General features: G+C 49.0%; 1 protein-coding gene and 2 long non-coding RNA genes across 3 annotated transcripts in view; 1 reads left to right on the top strand and 2 right to left on the bottom strand.

Annotated features, from left to right (window-relative positions):
• The window catches only part of LOC307205138, a 183,649-nt gene that overhangs the window by 97,691 nt on the left and 69,472 nt on the right, over positions 1-16,486 (bottom strand). The gene's annotated exons all lie outside the window — the stretch shown is intronic.
• Positions 1-16,486, bottom strand: part of SEC14L2 (SEC14 like lipid binding 2) — a 36,325-nt gene that overhangs the window by 4,221 nt on the left and 15,618 nt on the right. Inside the window, exons 3-10 of the mRNA XM_079956946.1 lie at positions 12,183-12,226; positions 11,155-11,214; positions 10,834-11,022; positions 8,437-8,532; positions 7,258-7,318; positions 7,061-7,144; positions 1,858-1,964; positions 161-300 (exon numbers count right to left, since the gene is read on the bottom strand). Of these exons, the coding sequence (XP_079813072.1) occupies positions 161-300; positions 1,858-1,964; positions 7,061-7,144; positions 7,258-7,318; positions 8,437-8,532; positions 10,834-11,022; positions 11,155-11,214; positions 12,183-12,226 (781 nt within the window). The remainder of the gene's footprint in view (positions 1-160; positions 301-1,857; positions 1,965-7,060; positions 7,145-7,257; positions 7,319-8,436; positions 8,533-10,833; positions 11,023-11,154; positions 11,215-12,182; positions 12,227-16,486) is intronic.
• LOC307205108 overlaps positions 2,178-16,486 on the top strand; it is a 64,726-nt gene continuing 50,417 nt past the window's right edge. Inside the window, exon 1 of the long non-coding RNA XR_013833873.1 lies at positions 2,178-2,349. This is a non-coding gene — a long non-coding RNA (uncharacterized lncRNA). The remainder of the gene's footprint in view (positions 2,350-16,486) is intronic.

Here is a 16,486-nt window from a genome sequence, read left to right as displayed (position 1 = left end):
ACCTAACCTACCTGGCAGCATTGTCCTGTGGGTGAAATGGGATGAGAGAACCGCACATCACCCTGAGCTCCTTGGAAGGTGGGCCAGGAAAATATTAAAATAGGTGCACTGCCAGAATTCCACTTTCCTCAGCCCACGGTTTGCTCCTGCCTCGGCTTACCTCAGGACACAGCCCGGGAAGAGGATCTCATATTCCAGCTGCTGCGAGGAGCCCCGATTCACCATCACCGAATGCTCATACTGCTGCTTCAGCTGGTCCCGTACGTAGTACTTCTTGGGGACTTCTCCACCATAGTTAAGCTGCGCACAAGACCACATCGGTGAGGAGACTGAGACAATACCTGCTCAACGCTCCTTCCCTGCTGTTGTCCTCTACACTCCCTATTCCGATGCATCGAGCTCAGAGACTGAAATAGCTGCTTCCCCCTATATCAATATGAGCCTGGTTGCGGGGCAGGTCGTGATGTCTGCCAGGCATTGATCTTGCATCTAGAAGCCTCCCCCTCTGCGGCCTGAAAGAAAGTCTGAGGCCTTTTTGGGTCTAGACAGCCATAGCCCTAGACCTGGCCTATGCTCCAGGAGTAGCCCATGCAGGTGCCCTGCAACTCCCAACATCCCTTTATGGCAGCTCCATTAGGGCAAATGGGGCACTGCCCCTCAGCCTGACCTCAGCCAGCCTCCACCTGCATGCCTTAAGTGGGTGCCCTGAATATTGGCTTCTTCTTCTTCTTTAGTGCTGCGCTGGTAGAACTCAACAAGGAAGAGAAAGATGGGGACAAATCTACTGTCAGTTTGCTCCACCTGCCAGTGGCTCTGGCGCCACCTACTGTTCACCTCCTGGGCTTCCGCCCTATCGGTCCAAATGGGCACCCACCACCATTGCTCCCCCCCCCCCCCGGGAAGAGGGATTGATTGTTAAGCCACTCTGGGAATTGTAGCTCTGGGTGGGGAATAGGGGTCTCCTCAGGATCATAGCTGTTATGTAGTGAAGTTTCACCCTGGGTCAGCAGGGGGATACTGTATATAGTTTTCACTCAGGTCTGTAGATAGTTTTCACTCAGGTCCACGTCAGTTATTTTAGGCGGGAAACTGGGTTGTTGCTGCTACAATGTTGACAGCTGGCTGCCTATAAAAGCAGGCCGGCTGAGCTGTTTGCAGTCAGTTCTATTCCAGCTTACAAAATAAAGAGCTGCTTTGGAGAAATCGCTGTGTCGTCTGCTATGTCAACCCACAATTTAACAATAGCTGTCAACGTTTTCCCTTTTTTAAGGGAAATTCCCTTATTCCGAATAGGATTCCTCGCAAGAAAGGGGGAAAGTTGACAGCTATGCTCAGGATACTCTCGGTATCCTGAACAAACTACAGCTCCCAGAATTCTTGGGGGAAGCCATGGAAGTGGTGTCGTGATGCTTTCAACATAGGGTGTGAATGTGGCCCAAGTCTTAATTCTGTAAAAGCCATTTCTACTCGGAGCCAAAGTAATTGGCTCTGAATTGTTAGCTTTCTAGTGGTCTGTCTTAGTACAAGAGGTACGGCCTAGAAAAGTTCTCTAGCAAGTGTGTGCAAAGCAGTAACGTGCTTTTGAGAATTTAAAGGTGGGCCACAAGTCCTGGAAACCAGAAGGAGGCAGAGTCAGTATCCCCTCTGCATGGCTGCCTGGGTCCAGCTCTTTCCACCTCCTTCCTGCCTTGCAATCTTGTGTCTCATTCCCCTACCCAGACTCCTCCAAATTTTCTGCCTCCTCCAAATTTAGGCTACCAAACCTCCCTAGCTGCTGGGGATAGACCCCCGCCCCACCCCACCCCACCCTGCCCGAGGGCTAAGGACCCCCGAGTGCTACCTGATGAGTGTCCATACCATAGTCTTGCATTTGGGGTCTCCATCTGGGTCCGTGAGGGTTCCCCCATATTCCTTGGGGATCTGTGAGGGGTCGATGTGCTTTTGCAAAACCTCCTTCCAGTTAGCTGGGAGAAAAGCGAGAGGGTTCATTTATTGGATAGAAATTGATTTCCAACCGACTCTATACAACAGGCAAGCAATTTGTCTAAGGCAGGGGTCAGCAAAGTTTTTGTGGCTTGGGGCGGTTCACGGTTCCACAGAAACATGCACAAACACTATTTCTGGTGCTCCTTCCGGCGCGGAGGAGGCATGCACAGCTTCCCATTGGCCACAGGAAGCAGGCCAGCATCGTGGGCCTTAGATTGCTGACCCCTGGTCTAAGGGGATTATGAAAAAGCTGGAGATTAACCAGCAAAGGTCAATATTCTCCAGAGCTGACATTTACTCTTCAAATATCTGAAGGGCTGTCATGTGGGAAATGGAGCAAGCTTGTTTTCTGCTGCTCCAGAGGTTAGGGCCAGAAGTGATGGATTTAAATTACAGTAGTACCTCGGGTTACATACGCTTCAGGTTACATACTCTTCAGGTTACAGACTCCGCTAACCCAGAAATAGTACCTCAGGTTAAGAACTTTGCTTCAGGATGAGAACAGAAATCATGTGGCAGCGGGAGGCCCCATTAGCTAAAGTGGTGCTTTAGGTTAAGAACAGTTTCAGGTTAAGAACGGACCTCCGGAACGAATTAAGTATGTATCCAGAGGTACCACTGTACAAGAAAGGAGATTCCAACAGCATCAGTAAGAACTTTCTGGTGGTAAGAGCCTTTCAACAGTGGAATGGACTACCTCAGAAAGTGGTGGGCTTTCCCTCACTGGAGGTTTTTAAATAGAGGCTGGAAGGCCATCTGTCAGGTATTCGTCAGCTGTCATTCCTGCATTACGGGGGGTTGGACTAGATGAACCTTGGTGTCCCATTCAACTCTCCAATTTTATGATTCCTTGAGCCAGCCCATTTCTCTCTCATCCTTCCTGCACCCTGCTGTTGAGAACGCAGCGGCTGAACAGGTCAGCAACCTTGCGGCCACTTTTCAGGGAACATTCCTCGGTCGCTGGCCCAGGTAGGCCTCTGAGGGCAAACATTAGTCTCGCTAACCAGGTAAGCAAAGGTCCCTGGAGTCCACAGTCCAAAACCCCCCAATATTTCCCCCTCCTCCAATCTGCCAGATTTTGTATAAGCCGCTAGCTGTCTGTGTCGTATCCTAGCCAGCATCTTAACACAAAGCCTTGGCAAGATTTGGGGTGCATCTGGGGAATACTGCGTTAGTTAGTTTTTTTATTTTAATAATTGACCAAAAAACAAAAGAAGCAAATATAACAAAAAAGCAAAAAAACAACAACTACAAAGCATCATAGTCTGAAAGAACAAATGTACACAAAATATTAAGTAGTAATGCATACAAAGATTCCCTTTATAGAGCTTTATAAAAACAGAAATATTCAACAGTTTTATAAGAAAAAAAAAATCAAGTCATATATTTAAAAAACAGCCATTCGAACTCTGCTCATTAGATACTTTTAGCTTTCCTAATTCTAACATGGCTGCTTTGGTATGGCTTTCTAATGTTCCTTTTGCACTGTAGTAGCTGTTGGTAACTGTGGCTTTTAAAATAATATACCGGCACGTTGTTCAATCACACTTGCGGGAGTCATGTGACACAGTGGTGAATGTCACCACCACTACCCTGACCCTTTTCACACACAAATGGGCTTCAGTTCCCCTGTGAGCCCCCCCAAAATGGCAGGAAAGAACTGCCCCAAATGTCATCAGTTTCCTCCCATGATTTTCTGGCTTAAGGGGTCTGCTAATAAGATTTCCCCCTGGAATCAGATAATGCAGAAACAAGCACTAAAGATGCTCTGTACTCCATTGATTTTTTTCGCAAATGGCTTTTATGTGGTGAGAAAGCTCAAATATAAGATGAGAACTGCTGTGTGATTTCAGCCTTGGTTGGTTGAGGGGGATAGTAACATACTAGAGTTCCCTCCCCCAAATACTTTCTAACCATCCCCACCTCCAAAACAACAATAATGCTCTGTGCATGTTTTTATATTCGGTATTGACAATACAGTGGTACCTCGGGTTACATACGCTTCAGGTTACATTTGCTTCAGGTTACAGACTCGGCTAACCCAGAAATAGTGCTTCAGGTTAAGAACTTTGCTTCAGGATGAGAACAGAAATTGTGCTCTGGCGGTGCAGCAGCAGGAGGAGGCCCCATTAGCTAAAGTGGTGCTTCAGGTTAAGAACAGTTTCAGGTTAAGTACGGACCTCCGGAACGAATTAAGTACTTAACCCGAGGTACCACTGTATATCAGCCCTCCTCTCTCTTAACTAGCTCTGCCAAAACACCTGCTCCATCAGGTACCTCCTACCCAGAAACTGTTTCTATTATTTTTATTTTTATTTATTAAATTTATATTCTGCCCTTCATCCAAAGATCACAGAGTGGTTCACAACATAAAATACAAGCTGGCCGCTATACAAACAACTGTTTAAGAATTGGTGGCCTGAGTTTGCTTTTTTCCTCTTCCCTCCCCATCCCTTTTCCCTTGTGTGTCGTGGGCGGAGACTGTCTTGTTCTAAGTGATTGGATGTGAGCCACTCCAAGAGCTCCCCCCCCCCTTTGGCTGAAGAGCAGGCCGCAAATGTCTCTAAATAAATAAAGAGGCGTACACCAAGCCTTTCCCCAAGCTGGTGTCATCCAGATGTTTTTGAACCACAGCTCCCAGCCATCCCTGTACCTTTGCAGTGATGGGCCAGAACCGTGGAAGATCGCTGTGCAACCGGGGCAGGGACGCTGCTTGTGTGCATTTGCTGTTTTACATTGCCAAAAGTTAAAAGAAGATAGGGATATGGCAAATTTACTTTTAAAGAGAAAGCTAGATGTTCAGCAAAAAAAATATGAGGCAGGTGGTGGGCGAGTGGAATAATTGCTCTGTCTTCCTGTGGCTAACAGCTCTGCTCCCATATATGACTGTGGAGTGGAGTTTTAAACAGCTAAGGGCAGATTTTCTGAATGGATTCATTCATTCATTCATTTCTGCTGCCCAGAATACAGGGAAGCCTTATGATGTCTGCTGCAGGGTAAAAACAAGGGACTTGGAAAAAGACATACCTAGCCAGGCAGCGGCAGGAGGAGCCTTAGGCAATCTGCTTTAAATTTCCCTTCAGCCATACAGAGGAAGGATAGGTCCCAGAGAAAGGAGGAGGAACCTTTTCCTCCCAGCTGTGGACTTCAGGGTGGTGATTTACAGAGCAAGCAACTGTTTCTAAGAAGAGACGTCATGTATACTTCCAGACAGACACAGAGCCTTGGCTGAAATTCAGAGGAACCAAATTCCCAAACAAATACAGAATAAGCTTGGCTCACATGGGTAAGCACTGGGCAAACATCAGGCTTTCGGGATCAACTTTGCTTTGCTTTACTAGAGTAGAATTCCCCAGATCTGCGAATAGGAGCCAGGAGCAAACAACACTCCGATTTAGAAGACTCCAAGCACAGGAGTTTTACTTTTGAGCAGTAGAGCTGGGTGCGCACAAATCCATTTCTAGTCTCCCACTTGATCTGTTTCAACAATATAATTCTCAGAGACCAAGCTGAGGTGTACTGCTCTGATGAAGAATGGTGGGAGCCTCCCCCTCCCACTGCTCCTGCCCAGGAGCAGTGGAGCAGTATAGATTTGGAACAGCGGTTTGCAGAGGGGCATAGTTTTGAAGACAAAAGTTGGGAAGAACTGGGGGGTGAACAGCAAAGTGAAGAAGAACCAGAAGAGAGAGAGCTAACAGACTGTCTCTCGCTGGAAGGTGTCCAGCCTATCAGTCCAAGGTCACGTAGAGCAGATAAGGTGGCAACACAAAAAGCAAGGTGGTTGCGAGACCAGGTTGCAAGTGACAAGGGAGGAAGTGGGTGGAATCCTTAATTGGGAACACCTTCAGTCTGAGAATCTTTGTCAATGGCCTTCAAGCCATCTAAAGATCAACTGGCAGATCCCAATTTAGCTTCTTCATATAGCTGTTGTGGGACGCAGGTGGTGCTGTGGTCTAAACCACTGAACCTAGGGCTTGTCGATCGGAAGATCGGCGGTTCAAATCCCGCCACGGGGTGAGCTCCCGTTGTTCGGTCCCTGCTCCTGCCCACCTAGCAGTTCAAAAGCACGTCAAAGTGTAAGTAGATAATTAGGTACCACTCTGGCGGGAAGGTAAATGGCATTTCCGTGTGCTGCTCTGGTTCGCCAAAAGCGGCTTAGTCATGCTGGCCACATGACCCGGAAGCTGTATGCCGGCTCCCTCAGCCAATAAAGCGAGATGAGCACCGCAACCCCAGAGTCGTCCGCGACTGGACCTAACGGTCAGGGGTCCCTTCACCTTTATAGCTGTTGTAGGGGAAGGTCTCATGACTCAGTGGCAGACCATCTGTCTTGCATGCAGAAGGTCCCAGCTTCAATCCCCAAAGGCAGCATCTCCAGCTCGGGCTGGGAGAGACTTCCTGCCTGAAACCCTGGAGAGCTGCTGCCAGTCAGTGCAGACAATACTAAGCTGAATGATCCAAGCCTGTAGAAGGCAGTTTCCTATGTTCCTATGATTTCCATGTGCTGTGTACACTACCAGCAAAAAATGGGTGATATGCACCCAAGGAGAAAGCTAGCAAGGTATTAAACGCAGAGTCCAAACAGCAAGGGCTTAACACACTTGTACAGTGGTGCCTCGCAAGACGAAATTAATCCGTTCCGTGAGGCTCTTCGTATAGCGGTTTTTTCGTCTTGCGAAGCAAGCCCATTGACAGCTTAGCGGATTAGCGCTATTAGCGGTTTAGCGGCTTTTAGCGGATCAGCTGATAAGCGGCTTAGGGCTTAGGGAAAGGGGGGGGGAGGGAAAAACCCCCGCAGGAACTCGCAAGACATTTTCGTCTTGCAAAGCAAGCCCATAGGGAAATTCGTTTTGCGAAGCGCCTCCAAAATGGAAAACCCTTTCGTCTAGCGGGTTTTCCGTCTTGCGAGGCCTTCGTCTTGCGGGGCACCACTGTATTTGCTTTGCTTGCCACATTTTATAGTGGGAGGGGGGCAGTTTGGTCTTTTTTGGGGAGGGAAAGTACTTGGCTCTACCTCTGTTATGTTTCCCGTTTCCTAGAAATGTTGGAACCAGCAAAGGCAGATCCTACTCACCTCCTAGGACCACAATCTTCTTGCGAGTATCTTCGCTCAGAAAGTGCTTCACCAGGTTGTAAGCCACGGGGAACAGCCTGGGGGCTGTAACAGGGACAAAGAACTTGACTGAGTGGCATGTGGTCCCCAGATATTTCCCATGACGTCCTCAGGCTTTAAAGGGTTTTTCCACCCCAAGTTTTGCTTCCAAAGCTCACCTTTTATAACGTAGACTTGTTTAAGGGACTCAGGATAGTTTTCTTCAAACATGGCAAGAAGCTGAAAGGGTAGGGGGGGGAAATGAGTCAGGAAAACATTTCAGAGGTGCTTTATATGCCAAGCAATTAATGTATCTAGATTCAGTAACATTTAAAGGTAAAGGGGCGCGGGTGGCGCTGTGGGTAAAACCTCAGTGCCTAGGACTTGCCGATCGCATGGTCGGCGGTTCAAATCCCCGCGGCGGGGTGCGCTCCCGTCATTCAGTCCCAGCGCCTGCCAACCTAGCAGTTCAAAAGCACCCCCGGGTGCAAGTAGATAAATAGGGACCGCTTACTAGCGGGAAGGTAAATGGCGTTCCGTGTGCTGCGCTGGCTCGCCAGATGCAGCTTGTCACGCTGGCCACGTGACCCAGAAGTGTCTGCGGACAGCGCTGGCTCCCGGCCTATAGAGTGAGATGAGCGCACAACCCTAGAGTCTGGCAAGACTGGCCCGTACGGGCAGGGGTACCTTTACCTTTACCTTAAAGGTAAAGGTAAAGGACCCCTGACAGTTAAGTCCAGTCGCAGACGACTCTGGGGTTGTGGCTCTCATCTCGCTTTACTTCCGAGTAATCTGCGTTACTTCCGGGTCGCTGCGGACCGCAACCCAAATGCGCTCAACCTGAAGCGTATTTATCCTGAGGTATGACTGTAATACGATGTGTGATGAATGTAAATTTTAAAATGGAAAATCAAATAAATATACCGCATTTTTCGCTCTATAAGACGCACAAGACCACAAGACGCACCTAGTTTTTGGAGGAGGAAAACAAGAAAAAATATATATATTCTGAATCTCAGAAGCCAGAACAGCAAGAGGGATCGCTGCGCAGTGAAAGCAGCAATCCCTCTTGCTGTTCTGGCTTCTGGGATAGCTGCACAGCCTGCATTCGCTCCATAAGACGCACACACATTTCCCCTTACGTTTTAAGAGGGAAAAAGTGAGTCTTATATAGCAAAAAATACGGTATTCAGGGGGTGGGGGAGAGATGTGTCTCTAGCATATGACATACTGAAGGTGCCACAAACAATTCTGTGGGGAGGGAATTATTGGGACAAGGTACAGGAATAAAACTGCACCCCAGACAGCAGATACAATCATTCAGAGACGCAATGGGGTGGGTTCCCTGCCATTCTCACCTCAGAATAAGCATCCACAGCTGGCTTCCAGAGATGCTTCAGGCCCAGCCCTTCAAAATCGTAAATCATCATGACTGTTTCAATTCTCCTCCCCAGCTTTAAAGAGAGAGAGAGAGAAGACAAAAATGGTTTAGACAAAAACATCTAAAACCATTCCTCCCCCTATCTTTTGCCACATTGGTGTCCTCCAGATGTACCGTATTTTTCGTCCCATAGGACGCACCTAGTTTTTTTTTGGGGGGGGGGAAATCAAGGGGGGGAAATTCCTTTATTTCCCCCCCAAAACCAGGTCGGGGAAACTGAACCAGGTCGAGGAACAGCGGGATGGCGCCGCTGCGCCTCCCTGCTGTCCCCCGAGCTTGTGGGGCTGGCCGATGCCTGCCCGGTGCGCGGGACGCTCTGCTTCAGTGCGCCCTGCCCACCGGGCAGCAGGCTGCTATCCGCAGTGTGGGGAGCCCTGCGGGGAACTCCTGCAGGGCTCCCCACGCTGCGGATGTCTGCCCGGCGCGAGGGGCGCTCTGCTTCAGGGCGCCTATCGCGCCAGGCGGCAGTCTGCTATCCACAGCGTGGGGAGCCCTGCGGGGAACTCCCGCAGGGCTGCCTAGGCTGCGGATGTGTTCCCAAAGCACCGGGCGCTCTGCTTTCAGTGCGGCCGGCGCTCCGTAGAACAGGCTGCTATCCGCAGCCTAGACAGCCCTGCAGGAACTCCTGCAGGGCTGCCTAGGCTGTGGATGTCTTCCTGAAGCCTGGAGAGCGAGAGGGGTCAGTGCGCACCGACCCCTCTCGCTCTCCAAGCTTCAGCGAAAGCCTGCATTCACCCCATAGGACGCACCCAGATTTCCCCTTCATTTTTGGAGGGGAAAAAGTGCGTCCTATAGGGCGAAAAATACGGTAATCATAGAATCTGTTATGTACTGAGTTGAATAGGATTCAGAATGCAGCAGTCTGATTGGTCCTAGAACAATAGGATTCAGAATGCAGCAGTCTGATTGGTCCACAGGAGCCACCCAATCCAGCTCCAGGTGGAAGTGAATCCGCAACCTGATTGGCCTACAAGTGAATCCCGGAATTAGCCAATCCCGTGGGGCCCATTGTGTAAATAATGTATATAAAGCTGACATTCTGGGGGAACTTCCATTCCTCCTCACCACTATGAGCTGAATAAACAGCATGAAATCCACTCTCGACTCTGAGTATATTTCAGAATCATAGAACTGTAGAGTCGGAAGGGACCGAACCCCTTGTAATCGGGAATCCATTTTGGACAATGTCTTAAAACTGTCCTGGCTAGGGTGAAATTACAGTCCAATAACATCTGGGTGGCAGGACGGTGACTGTTCTTTAAATTTAGCAGTTGAGATTGGATACCCCGCCATCCCATGGCCAGAATGTTGGTAGGTGACTGCGCTGAAGAATTCCGCACAGAAAATTCATAGCAAATGTAACAGGCGACTACATGCAGAAGACTACATTTTAAAGGAGAGCTCTTAAGAATGTTAAGACAAGCCTGCCAGAACTGTGGTTTGTTAAATGCGCTTAAAGAGCTGTGGTTTGTTAAGGGTGCTGAAAGTTGTTAGGAGAGACCCCAATTTTCCTCCTCACAGAGCTACCATTCCTGGAGTTCCCCACGGAGAGGGAAAGCTTGCCAAACGCTTCTGGGAATTGTAGCTTTGTAAGGGGAAGGGGAAGAAAAAAACATGGCTGTTTTAAAGTCACGTTGTGGTGCTTTAAAAGTGCAGGCAATCTCCAATTTGCGTGGGGGTTGTGTTCCAGGACATCATGTGCAACGGTGGTGCATGCATAAGCCCATTTTGCCCTGTCCTGTTACGACCCCTTTTTCAGCCACTTCCGGGTCACTGTGGTGCACGCATGCGCACCCTCCAAGCGTCCCTATTTCCCAGGGACAGACCCGGATTTACAGAAGCCGGAGTTCCAGTTTCTGATTTGATCCCGGAATGTCTCTTTTTTCCTTAGGACGTCCCTATTTTCATTGGAGAAATGTTGGAGGGTACGGAGTTATGCAACCCCTGAGCCAAGGAGATAAGGATACGACCTTTAGAAGACATCTGAAGGCAGCCCTGTAATAGCAAACATGTTTAATATTTTATTATGTTTTTATATATGTTGGAAGCAGGCCAGAGTGGCTGGGCCAACCCAGTCAGATGGGCAGGGTGGTATGTATGTATGAATAATAATTATATTAAATTAAATTAAATTTATAAAATAAAATAAGATAAAAATAATTAAATTGGATGTCCCTATTTTCATTGGATAAATATTGGATGCGCATGCGCAGTCACGCATCAATCGGACACATGTAAAATTGGTTGTTGCCTGTATGACATGAATGTGGCAGACATGAAATCAGGCATTCTAGGCTGGGTACCCAGGTCTTACCTTCTCACTCTGCTCCACACACAGCTGCCGTAAAATCTCACAGTCCTGGAACTTTTTTTTAAGCAAATCTTGTTTCGAAGCCGAGAAGAGGATCCCTTTGGCGTCGAGAGGTCCAATGATCTCGTACCAGATGGGACAGCCTTCCCGGTCGAAACCACATCTTCCCCCGGCCATGTACTTTGTAATGACCTGTGGGGGCCAAGATACAAGCAGGTGAGCAGGCCGAGGGTAAAGAGGCAGCTGGTTATGCGTAAGAGGAAAATCTGGGGAATCTGGGGCAGAATCAGACGTATGGACGAAGCCAATAAATTAGGAACGCACCTCTGGGGCCTTCCACTCTATGATATGATCCGCATCCATGTGCTTCCGGGTTTCAATATGCTGTTTCGGGGGGACGGACCAAAAAGAGAAAGCTATTAGTGAAGAAGACAAATGGTGGTCAGACATAGGTCATCTTAGGCCTCTTCCAGACGACTGGGATGCAGTATACACTGCGTGGTGCTGCCCTTGAAGACAATGCAGAAATGGCAACTGGCCCAAAATGCAGCGGGCAGATTATGGGCTGGCGTTAACCTTAGAGCTCATACAACCGCTGTTCTCACACAGCAGCACTGGCTGCTGGTTTGTTTTCAGGCCCAATTCAAGGTGTTTATAAAGCCCTAAATTCTTATGGCCCAATTTTCAGAAAGGCCATTTCCTTCCCTACAGACACACCCTACAGCGCTCAAAAGTTCAGGGGGGTGGGAGCCCAGGAGAGGGCCTTCTCTGTGGCAGCCCCTGAGTTGTTATATGCAAACGAGGCCACTTTTACGCCTTTTGGGACCCAGTGTATTCTATGATACGTTGGGCCTGCTGGGATGCATTATACCAACGATCCTCGACCTTCCCCCCCCCCACACACACTCAAAATAAAAAATTAAAAATTCCTGAGGGGCTTGATGGACCACCTAATGATTTTTCTGCCTGTTGTGGATGTGGTGCAATGTTATACTAGGGGCTGCATGATTTTTAATTGTATTTTTATTGCTTTCTCATATATAGTGCATTTTGCTGTATTACAATTCCAGAGAATGCAAAGAAATAAAATAATATTACGATATTTTATACAATGTCATAAAATACAAGGTAAAGAAACACAAGCATTAAAAATGCAATTAAAAATCAATATGAATATGTAACACAACAGCCGTGCCCTCTCCTGCCTTCAAATCCACAGTCACACTGCAGACTACTTGAATGAAGAGGCACTTAGACCACTGTTTTTGAACTACTGCATTATACAAATTATCAGTGTGAAGTTTACGATTTGCATGCATCTGTTTTGATATTTATAATAAGAAGCCTCTTACCTTCCGGAGCATAGCTTCAGACTTCTGCAAGTCAAAACACCGAGCTGCAAAGAAGATCATGAATGGTTAGAGACCAACCTGCAAAATACCTGTGCTAAAAGGTAACAGCACCTATATGAACGCAGCTGTTTTGGCTTGCGCCCTATTTGCACCCATTTCCAGATGTGCTTCTATCTGAAGGGCAAATCCTTCCAATAAACAAGCAAGGTTGCTACATTTCAAAAACGGATTCCCCACAGCTGCCATTTGCGGTAAATAAAGATTCGCCCAACTTCAAAGCGACATGCTGAGTGAGCGTCATTTGGCCCCAGAGTCTCCACTTTTATTTATTTCTGCTTTCCTATCACTCCTCCTCACAGCAAACGTGACCATTTCATCTTCAGATATCTGAAGGGCTGCCATGTGGAAGATGGAGCAAGTTTGTTTTCTGCTGCTCAAGAGGGTTGAACCCGAACTAACAGATTCAAATGACAAGAAAGGAGATTCTGGCTAAACCTTAGGAATGATGCTAAGAGCTGTTTAGCAGTGGAATTCTTCAGCTGCAATTCCTGCGTTGCAGAGGGTTGAAAGGCGGAAAACTAAGGCCCGCGGGCCGGATCAGGCCCAACTGCCTTCCGGATCTGGCCTGTGGACTGTCCGGGAATCGCCGCATCAATCAGCAGTGCGCATGTTCTTTCCTTCTCCCTCCCATGGCGGTAGCGGCGCCTCCTCCCTCCCTCCCTCCCTCCCTCCCTCCCTCCTGGCTTCTCCCCGTCCTGCCTAGAGGAGGAAGGGAGCTGGGCTTTGTTGGTGCCAACAGCGGCAGCGCTCGAGCGGCCTCCATTTTAAGCAGCCCCTCTCCGGAATGCTTTTGTGCGCTGTTCATCGTCCCACCGCCGCAGCTGTCAGCCCCTGCCACTCGCAAGACACAGGTAAGCAGCCACTGGGGCTCATCCAGTGCTGTGGAGAAGGGAGGGGAGAGTCGTGAGGGGGGTGGCGGCTTATAGTCCGGCCCCCCACAAGGTCTGAGGGACATTGGACCGGCCCCCTTCTGAAAAAGTTTGCTAACCCCTGAACTAGATGAACCTTGAGGTTCATTCCAGCTCTTGTTGTTGTTTATTCGTTTAGTCGTGTCCAACTCTTCGTGACCCCATGGACCAGAGCGCGCCAGGCACTCCTGTCTTCCACTGCCTCCCGTAGTTTGGTCAAACTCATGTTTGTAGCTTCGAGAACACTGTCCAAACATCTCATCCTCTGTCATCCCCTTCTCCTTGTGCCCTCCATCTTTCCCAACATCAGGGTCTTTTCCAGGGAGTCTTCTCTTTTCATGAGGTGGCCAAAGTATTGGAGCCTCAGCTTCAGGATCTGTCCTTCCAGTGAGCACTCAGGGCTGAATTCCAGCTCTACTGTTCTATAATCATTGATGTTTGCAAAACCATCTGACCTCCTTATAAATATCAGTCGTACAATTGATTGTGGGTCAAGCAGGCATCTGGTCACTATACGCTGCCGCAGGAGCTGGTGCAACCTGTTAGCCCCCAGGGTATCGGCGTCAGATGGGGCGTGTCTGATCCAGTTTTCATTTTCAGTGGAACATAATCAGGGATTAAGAGGGCGGCTCTTCACAGCCAGCACCTTCAAGGATTAATCACACCTCAACAACATCTTCCTTTCAGCAAGTAGGATCACACCCAAGGAATGCTAATGAACCAGAGGGAAGCAGCTTGCAAGAACCAAGTTTATTTCGAAGGTCAGGACCCATCTTAGGGAGAGAGAGAAGGGGAGTAGGGGAGGGAGATGTCCTGGTCTGGTCAGGTCAGAGGCTTCCCAGCCAGAGGCAACCCTTTCTGGCAGATTTCAGGTGACAGGCAGAGCACCTGAATCTGATTTATGGACTCTTACGCTTTGGAAGGTTTTCCCTGATTAAAACCAGACCAAACAGGCAAGTAGGCCAGGTGGCAAGGCCTGGAACAGGTTCAGAAAAAGGCAGCTAATTATTATTATTATTATTATTATTATTATTATTATTATTATTATCATTATTTATACCCCGCCGATCTGGCTGGGTTTGCCCAGCCACTCTGGGCGGCTTCCAACAAAACACTAAAATACAATAACCTATTAAACATTAAAAGCTTCCCTAAACAGGGCTCCCTTCAGATGTCTTATAAAAGTTTGGTAGTTGTTTTTCTCTTTGACATCTGGTGGGAGGGCGTTCCACAGGGCAGGTGCCACTACCGAGAAGAAGTCCCTCTGCCTGGTTCCCTGTAACTTGGCTTCTCGCAGTGAGGGAACTGCCAGAACGCCCTCAGCACTGCACCTCAGTTTCCGGGCAGAACGATGGAGGTGGAGACGCTCCTTCAGGTATTACTGGACCGAGACTGATCCAGGAGCTCTGGAATTTGTTCCCTCAAGAGGTAGTGGCAGCCAACTTGGATGGCTTTAAAGGGGATTCAGGCCAATTCATGGATGAGGACCAACCTCGGAGGCCACGTTCTGCCTCCACTGTCGGAGGAAGGAAATGCCTCTGAATGACATGGGCCAGGAGTCTGCTTCGCCTGCTGAATAGCAGCCTGAAGGGGGAGAAGGCAGAGTGACCCCACCCACAGCTGATCAGCTTTCAAGGACACAGAAGAGAAGGTGCTGATGAGAACCAGCTGGCTTCAGCCGCCTTAAGCAGAGTTTCCAGCAGCAGTCAGTGGCTGTAAACAATGCTTGTAGTTCCTGGCCCTAGGTAAAGGTAAAGGGACCCCTGACCATTAGGTCCAGTCGTGGACAAGTCTGGGCTTGCGGCGCTCATCTCGCTTAACTGGCCGAGGGAGCTGGCGTACAGCTTCTGGGTCATGTGGCCAGCAGGACTAAGCCGCTTCTGGCGAACCAGAGCAGCGCACAGAAACACCGTTTACCTTCCCGCCGGAGCGGTACCTGTTTATCTACTTGCACTTTGATGTGCTTTCAAACTTCTAGGTTGGCAGGAGCTGGGACCGAGCAACAGGAGCTCCCCCCGTCACGGGGATTCGAACTGCCGACCTTTTGATCGGCAAGTCCTAGGCTCTGTGGTTTAACCCACAGCGCCACCCGCGTCCCACCCTACCTTGCTGTTTTCTGCTCATCTTGACCCTTGACCCCACCTGATCATCGGATTCCCTGACCACATGGATTGCTGTTTGGCTGACCCTAGGACTAGACCTGACTTTGGATGAGGACACCTCAGAGACACCTTCTACAGTTGGCTGGTCTCCCACTCCACTAAGCTCTCGAGAGCCAGTGTGGTGTAGTGGTTAAGAGTGGTAGTCTTGTAATCTGGGGAACTGGGTTTGATTCCCCGCTCCTCCACATGCAGCTGCTGGGTGACCTTGGGCCAGTCACACTTCTTTGAAGTCTCTCAGCCCCACTCACCTCACAGAGTGTTTGTTGTGGGGGAGGAAGGGAAAGGAGAATGTTAGCCGCTTTGAGACTCCTTAAAGGGAGTGAAAGGCGGGATATCAAATCCAAACTCTTCTTCTTCTTCTGCAGGCTGTTGCTCAACAATGAGACTGTGGGTTGGCCATTGTGGGAACAGGATGCTGGACCAGGTGGGTCTTTGGCCTGATCCAGCAGGGCTCACCTGAGGGCCTTAAACACACATTTTCACTCTCGGGGAGTGAATTGGGTCCCCTGTAAGTGATTTAGTGGAAAGGATCATAGCTCAGCAGAAGTGCATCTACCTTGGTCCCAGGTTCAATCCCTGGCATCTTCACTTAGGGCTGAGACAGACTCCTGCCTTGAAACCCCAGAGAGCTGCTGCCAGTCTGTGTAGACAATACTGAGCTAGGTGGACCTTTGGTTTGACTCGGCATAAGGCAGCTCCGTACACTTCTAATAATACTCTAATATATATGTTATGAGCATCACCATTTGAGGAGGGGACGCAGCTCAGTGGTATGTTCACTAGGGCATCAGCTGAGAAAGATGGGGAATGGCTACGGACGCCTAATGGTAGGACCGGCCCCTTGTGTTGCAACATCTCTCCATTGCAGCACAGGGCTAACAGGACTTCAGAGAATATCAGGGGTCAGGGAAGGGAAGATAAGGCTGCGATAACAGTCTGATAATTTTTAATCTCTCACTGGAGAGCCTTATCTTCCAAACAGGCAGAAACTCCAGGGCAGAGTCTCAAGTGGCAGAACTGGTTGAAATAAGAGTCTGGCAGATTTGAAGGAGAAACTCTAATTGTGGGTGTAATTGCACTTGCTGCAAAGCTCTTCCCTGCCACGCAGCTCAGCCCTAACCTACCTCACAGATTTGTTGTGAGGAGGATAAAATGGGGAGGAGGGGAACCATGT

This window comes from Podarcis cretensis (genome assembly GCF_951804945.1).
Source record: "Podarcis cretensis genome assembly, chromosome: 16".
NCBI lineage: Eukaryota > Metazoa > Chordata > Lepidosauria > Squamata > Lacertidae > Podarcis > Podarcis cretensis.
The sequence above is the reverse complement of the archived record's forward strand: the minus strand, read 5'-3'. Positions and strand labels throughout refer to the sequence as shown.